We start from the raw sequence: 7,924 nt of genomic DNA on the forward strand, positions 1-7,924 counted from the left end.
AGAGATGAATAGTTTTGGGAAAGTCCTGAACATGAATGAATAAACATAATAACAAACAACACAACAGTGTTTGGTGCTGTCAAAGATTTCAAACCAAGAATGTACTTCAAAAATGTTTATTTTAGCATTACATGTCCAATGTATATAGAACATTTTATATGGTTTCACTTCAGAGAGAAAAAAACCTATAACATAAAAACAGCATACTCTGGAATGACTTTCAAGAGGAAATAACAGCTTGGAGCTAAACTAATAGAATGAAAGCATATTGTTTATTGATACCTTAAGGTAGGCATAAACTCTGGCATTTGTTCAAAATCTCACTATTACCTAAGAAATTCTTATTTAGTTTCTGAAGTAAAAACCAGTAATATAATTTAATGAAAGAAACATTGTCTGGTAGAATAAAATAACTCATGTACTAGCACTTGAATTCTTTTTTGCAAATGTGTATTGTAATACATTGAGAAGCACATAATAATTATGGACTCTCATCAGTCACGGACACCTTGTAGCTGTATAGTTGGATAAAAGCATATACATTTTGAGACAGCAATCTAACAATTTTACCTCAGTGATCAGATTTGGAAAACAAGTAGTGCCCAATTCCATGTCAGTACTGTCAGTGTCAACAACCTCCTTTAATCAATGTGTTGAGAGGCAGTCAGCAGTGGTCCTATAGCTAGACACTGGCAACTGAGAAGTGGCATAAATACTAATCTATTAAATCTCTCAGAATTTGGGAGAAAAAAAAAAATTGGCTTGTGCAACAACGTCCTTATGTACACTGTCTGAAGACCTCAGGGTACCCATGTCATGAAAAGGAGACTGTGGTCTTAGTCTGTCAAAGGAGACTTGGTTTGTAGAAAACAGGGACACAAAATATTTTCACTGGTTTCATAGAAGCTAAATTTATGACACCTCTTCCACAAGACCCAGCATGCTGTGAACAATTAGAAATTACTTAAGTAACAATTAGTTACTTAAAGATGTGGCTAGGCAGTATGTGTTGTATTTATTACTAGAGTTAGAGGTTGTACTCTTAGTTCACGTAACAAAATGTAGTTTTGAAGTTATTTGTATTTAGTGATCAAATTTAAGGCAGTTGGTTGAGTGTGGTTTTGGATATATACAATTTCATCAAATGCTCTACAAATGTCTCAAAAGATGTAATTGCTCCAATTAAAACTGTCAAATAAAGAAAAGAAAAAATGTCCATGCCACTGCTGTACCAACATTTTATATACAAAAACATAGGTCAAGGCTTCTCAATAAATGAGAAAAAAACCATCCAAAATAAAATAAGGCATCCATCAAATTTTAGAGCACATAATTTTCTATGGAGAATAAAGATCCACTACTGTATCTGTCAGTTGCTTTTATGCCTTTCTTTAAGACAAATCTTTTTGTGGCATGACATGCAATCTATGATGAATGTTCTTTCATATGTAATCTGTAACTATAAACATAACCATAAGCTTTTCCACAGACATCACAGTGAAAAGGTTTTTCTTTTGAATGTGTCCTTTTGTGTTTGTTTAGTATATAAATGCGTTTAAAGCTCTTCCCACACTCTGAGCAGACGTATGGCCTTTCTCCTGTGTGATCACGCTGGTGAACTTTTAAGTCATACTTGTCAAAAAATCTCTTGTCACAGTGGTCACAAGCAAATGCCCTCTCCCCAGCATGTCTGCGTAGGTGAATTTTTAAATAAGCAGGCTTGGCAAACATCATGCCACACTGGTCACAAGAGTATGGCCTCTTTCTCTTGTGCACTTTCAAGTGATCAGTAAGCAGGTCAGATCGTTTGAAATCTTTCCCACAAGTTTCACAGTGAAATGTTTCTCCACCATGCACATGCACATGAATTCTGAATGATGTTCTGCTGTCAATCACCTTCTCATGGCTCTTATATTTCTTGGCATTCTTCTGCTTACCTCTGGTTTTCTTACCCACATTTCCACAAAGCTTTACTTTTGATGAACTTACATTCTTATTCAAAGGTTTATCCAGATATGCATTTGATATTTCTTTCCATTCTATGTCACACTCATCTTCCATTTCAACTGGAGGAATTAGGTCTGCTTGCGAGCATTCGTCACACTTGTCAGTCATGTTGCTGACTAGGGTTAGGTCATGAAGTTGTTTTTTAATTAGTACACCAATCTCAATAGACTCTTAATCTCATTAAGTCTAGGCCGAATAAAAGTCTCTGTCTGGTTTACAACAGATGGTAGGGTTCCTTCTACATCAGACTCCTGTTTAATTCGTACAGGGAAGACCTAATTTTTTTTGGAGTGTCAACATATAGTCTTTTTCAGCTTTCACGCTTTGAACATCCAGGAGTGGTGAAGCTGTATGCAACATACTGAGAAACTGCATATTCCTTGTTTCATCTCATAGTCAGAATCCCAAATTACTTTACGTTTTACATTAACTTGGGTTCAGTTTTCAATAACCAGGAAGCTGGTTCGCTAATATATTTAATCTGCACTATTGTTTTCAAAGCCTCACCTCTCGCTTCCTGTCATGTACAAAGAACGCTGAAGGTGATTCCACAGCCAAACTTATTTTGAGCTATTTAAAACCTGTGGCAAAAAGAAAAAAAAAACTTCCATTAAGAATGAGATAAAATGCCTTACGGTAGCTAGTTCGCTAATGTTAAGATAAATAGCTGACAGCTAAAAGGCTGCAAGCTAGCTACAACAAACAAAAGATAACAAAAGAATATCTAATTATTCTGATTTTTAAATTAATTTATTCCGGCTGATGCCAGATAAGACAATAGAACAGAATTTGCGTTCGAATTAAGAACTTGTTGATTCGATGATCTAGAAGCAAAATCCTTCAGAAAAAAAACGATCAACCTGTGTGAAATCTGTTTAACTAAAACGCATCCCATTCTAATAAACAGGATAACTCGTGTTAAGGTAAAAGAATGCTAACGCTACTAGTCTAGATATTTCAGTTAGTAGTTTTGAATGGAAAATGTCCGCCATATAAGTAATCATAGTTGCCTTTAAATACGACAACTTTGAAACACTCAAATCACTCACCAAGAATTTATTCTCCAAGTAGCATTATTTAGTACTTTACAGTAGCTTCCTGTTTATATTTTTGCCGTCGAACCACATAAAAGTTTGATATCGCCATCTACTGTTGTGGAGGCGATTGTCGGTTCACCAATCTCACCTAACTGATTAGCAGACAAGCGCATAAATCCCACTTCGCGAAGTGTAAAAAATACGTCTTAAAATCTAATTGTTTTTTACTAATACGAAGTTCGATTTCGAATTTCCAAGACAGTAGCAACTATATTATATTAGTCAGTAAATTATATTAGTCAGTAAATTATATTAGTCAGTAAATTAATAGTAAACCACTCGATTTCAGATATCGATAAAACACAGAAGCCACTGTGTAGTATCATTTTCATATCAAAAATAATGCACTGTGCAACGTGCTAAATTTACAAAAGCGAATCTTGAATTAGGTGGATTTATAAATCTCATAAAGTGGAAACACATATTACAAAATTAACAATACATGCAAGACCTTATTTTCATTACATCTGATATTTGCAGTACATTTGATTTTTTTTTTGTCTGCAAATTCTGTCTTTTCTTAAAAATAAGCACACAGTCTCCCTTAAAGCTTTGAAGTGATCACTCCTGACAAAGGTGTGTAGTGAGAAATGAGACGGTCTGCTTCTCTCCAACCAGTAATTAAGGCTCCATGAACAGTGGAGAAGAAATATCTGTGTGTGGCTTCTCCAGCAAAGAGCACCTGTAAGGGCTAAGAAGCAAGGAAGAGCTAGATCAGGTTTTAACAAGCACAACAGATTCAGATGATAATTACTTGCTAAAGTGTCTGCAATGAATTGTGGTCAAGGTATATGCTAAAGAAAACAAAGAGTTTTCTGAGTTAAGGAGTTTGCTGAGTTAATATAACAGTCAAGCAATAGCTTGCCTGTATTCACAACACATAATGTGTACACTTCTTACTTGCACTCTACCTTTGGTTGCTGCTGTGAATTTCCCTCAAGGATTAATAAAAGTATGTGAAACATTGGGCACCCAATATTTTTTTACATAGTAAATCCCAGCATCTGTAGATAATTAATTATAGAACTTTTTTTGGCAATTCCTAATGCGTAGTTAGCGTAGTTGCTCCTAAAAAATTGTAAACAAAATCACCAATGTGGCCAATGCAAAAATCTGAAAACGCTGTGTTGCAAAGGCTCATCTTATTTTTAGATAAGCAAATCAAGCCTGACACATGCCACCAATTGCAATTACAGAAATAACTGCCAGCACAATACAATTTCTAAGTTTTATAAATTCTCTGACTCTTCAAACTCTGTGAACCCTGTGTCTGTCTGTACAGCTGGAAAAATTACACACACACACACACACACACACACACACACACACACACACACACACAGGATTGTTTACAAAACTACTTTCTGGATTCCTTGGGGGCATCACTTCTAATCAATACATGATGTAGCACAACTGTGTTATGTGATGAACATCTATAAATGGAGGAATGCTGCAGTATACCTCAGCATTTGAACCTGCCAATGGAAGAGGCTCTGCAATGGTGTCGATGTCATATCCTGAGCAACCTTTTGCTACATAGGAGTAGGAGCCACAGGTGTAGGGGTCATGGAACCACTGGGACCGTAGAAGCCTCTTTGGGGCAACTGTTGGATTTCCTGAAAATTATAATAACCATGATCATAACCATACAGGAGGGTGTGAGTTACTTTGTGAAACTTGACAGCAAGTCTGGACAAACCACCGTGAAAGTTATTTTCATCAAGATTCAGAATCAACATTCAGGATATTATCAATGGTGTGAATCAGTCAGTATAACACAGGTAAAATTAATGCTTTAACAGTCCAAAGGCCTCTGTGTCTTTTAAAATATTAAAATATTACCTGTAAACCTGCGGATCAGCTGAGTGACAGAGTACAGCACTTCATATTCAGAAAGAGTTTCCATATACTCAGATTCGTGTCCAGCTATCCAGCCACAAAGAATGTGACCAAACCTAGGTTGCCAGAGAGAGTAATAAACCTCACTCATCAGGCATAACATACCCTGCTGAAATGAAATTAGACTGAACCTGCTTACCTCTCTGTGGGCTTTAGAACAGTAAACCCAGTCAGCTTCCTGGTCCAGGCCATCTGCACATCAGAAACGACATCCACAAGATAAGACTCATCCTCCCATAGGAGGAAGATAATCTCACAGTCTTCATCCCAGAAAGGCTGCTCAAACTCTAGGAAGATCTTATTGTTGGTCCCAAAGCCCATTCTCTGGATGGCATGTGATTTGTTTAGTGGCAGATGGGGACTTAGGAGTGTGTGTTGGTGCATCTTCAAGTACCCTTTAAGGTTGAACACACCAGAAAAAACTGTAATGAAACTTTTAATACACTTTAAAAAATTCAGTAAATCAGAAACAATATACATAAAGCAATCATGTGAAGTAAATCTTTAAGCAGATGTAAGGTATGAAGGTGAAAAGTTATGGATGGTATAACCTAAACATACCTAGTGGAATGGTAACAATGACATGATCTGCTTCAAAAGTTTCTCCATTAATACATTCAACCGTAACAGGACATATTCTTCCTTTTGAAATTGGCTGGTTGTGGGTGCTTTTCCAGTGAATACATTTAACTGGTTTGTTGTACAAAACAATGTCCTTAGGAAGCTCATTCATCATATGCTGTATTAAACCTTCATAACCTCTGAAAAAAAAATTCATACATAAAATTGAACTTTGTACTCTCAGCACTGAGTACTATTACATTTTAAACCCTTAAGACACATGTGTCCCTCTAATAGCTCACCTTGGGAAGGTGCAGTCAAGTCCTGGAAGAGACTTGTACATGCCGAAAGCTCCAAGGCCCACATCATTCATAGTGTGTGTACCACTGACAGAGCACTCTATCTTCAGCAATGTGGTCAGCAGAGCCAGTCTCAGCTCCATGGTGCCCTGGTCCACCTTCCACTCCTCACGGGCTACCCGGAGGGTTTCTTTTTTAAGAAACTCTCCCACACTAGGCAATGGTTCTCCACCACTGCTGTAGAACTCCTGACATTTCCCGAGTACCATTGTGTAGAGTTCCATGGCAGGTCCCAACATCTCTGGATCAACCTTCCTGCCTGAGCTGGTGAAACAATTAGGAACAAAAGGTGGATGGCCACCAATATCTACTGACTGATTCTGTTCAGACATGGCCTCCTTGTCGAGTAATTGGTAGTAGCAGGCCAGGCGAAACACTGGATTCTCCTGGGATGGGCCATGGATCCAGTTGGCACCTATTTCCACTATATTACTACCTGGCAAAAAGAAGGCAATATATTGTGACATGTTACATGTGTTTATGTGTTTATGCATATACATATATATATATATATATATATATATATATATATATATATATATATATATATATATATATATATATATATATATAAATAACCAGAGATTGCATCAGAGTAGACTATGAACTAGTCTACTAGCTAGACTATGACTATCAACATGTAGACTGTGTTACAGATTATTCCACATGCCGCTTCGTTAAATAATATGGAAAATAACATAACCTGTAACCGTATAACACAATTTCAGTGATTACAAAGTTCATATATAGTTATCACTCTCATCATTATAGAGTTGGCAATCTGTCAAGTTCACATGAAGTTCACACGTTAGCTGTTAAATTGACTCAAAACAAAGAAAAGAATAACCTACAGTGCTGCCAGTAAACCAGACTTTACTACTTTCTAGTAAGGCAACCACCTATGTTTTCTTGAATCTGCTTTTGCTTTTTGTCATCAAACTCTGTGATGGTGTGTAGTCATTTTCATGGAGTTCACAAATAAAAGGGAACAAACAAAAGACGATAATATGTAATGTAATGATAATATATATTCAACAACCTTATACCAGAAGCCTTGTACTCATACAGGTCTACCAAAAAACTATCATTGTATCTGCTTTGGTTACAACAAAATATTTATATAATTTCCATGTTATGAATATTATTTGTGTAGGCTTTACTAACACACCTGTTATGTGCCATCCATTAATCGGCATTTCATAACAATGACATTAAAAGACACGGTGTATAAAACATTGACATTTACAGCAATACACTGTATTACATGATAATTAAATTAATAGCCTAAAGGTTCACAGGAGTATTCAGTTGTTCTGCAGAATTGCCAGTGGAGATCATCTTGACAAATTAAAAATAATGGCTATCTGTGCGTTTTGCAGCCTGAAGCTTTTACTGCAGGATAACCGTACTGCGATTACGTTCAAGGCCAATTTCTGGATTAGACTTACCCAGTCTGCCAGTTTGAACTCTTCCACCGCTTCTAGATGTCGCTTCAATAACTTGCACATTACGAAAGCCGTGCTTTATTAATTTTTGTGCAGCACCAATCCCTGAAATCCCGCAACCGATAATCAATATTTTTGCATCAAGTCCTGAACGGAGAGCCATGGCCTTTTCGAGGTGTCGTATCCTCGTGAAAAACGTGACGGGTTTACAACCAATGATAACACGAGATCGCTGTAAAATGCGTTCGCTTTCTCTTCCGGACAGTTGTACTTCGAACCAGAAGTGGTACGTCACTGTAACTGTTAAAATAGACAGAGGACATCAGATGGGAGGGCATGACTGAGTATCGCTATTACACTGAAGTAATCAAAATTTTAGAGGACAGACCGACAGAGTAAATAGTCGCTGATGGTCCGCAGTCATTCCATCCCCACTTCGAGAGAGCTCGGGCACGCAATCTACACTAAAAACGTCTGTTTTCGAGACGGCGTAGACGTTAAAGCTGCTCGTGCCTTTAGTTAGAGATCTAAATATCTAAAATAAATGTGTTCTGCA

The 7,924-nt window shown here is 37.0% G+C and overlaps 1 protein-coding gene and 1 non-coding gene across 5 annotated transcripts in view; one reads left to right on the forward strand and one right to left on the reverse strand.

Annotated features, from left to right (window-relative positions):
- si:ch73-6k14.2 (DEPP1 autophagy regulator) overlaps positions 1 to 7,924 on the forward strand; it is a 29,981-nt gene that overhangs the window by 13,569 nt on the left and 8,488 nt on the right. The gene's annotated exons all lie outside the window — the stretch shown is intronic.
- paox (polyamine oxidase) lies at positions 103 to 7,657 on the reverse strand. Of its 4 annotated transcripts, XR_014126678.1 has the most exons (8): positions 7,372 to 7,657; positions 5,867 to 6,359; positions 5,565 to 5,764; positions 5,143 to 5,398; positions 4,947 to 5,059; positions 4,566 to 4,720; positions 3,057 to 3,795; positions 103 to 2,588 (listed from the first exon to the last, which is right to left on the reverse strand). XR_014126678.1 is itself a non-coding variant. In XM_081725078.1 (7 exons), exons 1-7 carry the CDS (start codon positions 7,529 to 7,531, stop codon positions 3,649 to 3,651), a joined length of 1,524 nt encoding a protein of 507 aa, XP_081581204.1. In that variant the 5' UTR covers positions 7,532 to 7,657; the 3' UTR covers positions 2,736 to 3,648. The 4 variants fall into 4 exon arrangements, 3 of the variants coding, with proteins under 3 accessions (XP_081581204.1, XP_081581205.1, XP_081581206.1); XM_081725078.1 differs by lacking the exon at positions 103 to 2,588 and having other exon boundaries at positions 2,736 to 3,795; XM_081725079.1 differs by lacking the exon at positions 103 to 2,588 and having other exon boundaries at positions 2,736 to 3,795; positions 5,867 to 6,355; positions 7,372 to 7,507.

This window comes from Electrophorus electricus, chromosome 12, assembly GCF_041902795.1.
Source record: "Electrophorus electricus isolate QZ-2024a chromosome 12, ASM4190279v1, whole genome shotgun sequence".
Lineage (NCBI taxonomy): Eukaryota > Metazoa > Chordata > Actinopteri > Gymnotiformes > Gymnotidae > Electrophorus > Electrophorus electricus.

Excerpts from the sequence above, each read along its gene's own strand:
- paox (XM_081725078.1), bottom strand. The coding sequence starts at position 7,531 with ATGGCTCTCCGTTCAGGACTTGATGCAAAAATATTGATTATCGGTTGC. Across the intron at positions 5,399-5,564 it reads CATTGTTACCATTCCACTAG|GGTACTTGAAGATGCACCAA; the intron begins GTATGTTTAGGT and ends TCAACCTTAAAG. Across the intron at positions 4,721-4,946 it reads GCTGATCCGCAGGTTTACAG|GAAATCCAACAGTTGCCCCA; the intron begins GTAATATTTTAA and ends TATAATTTTCAG.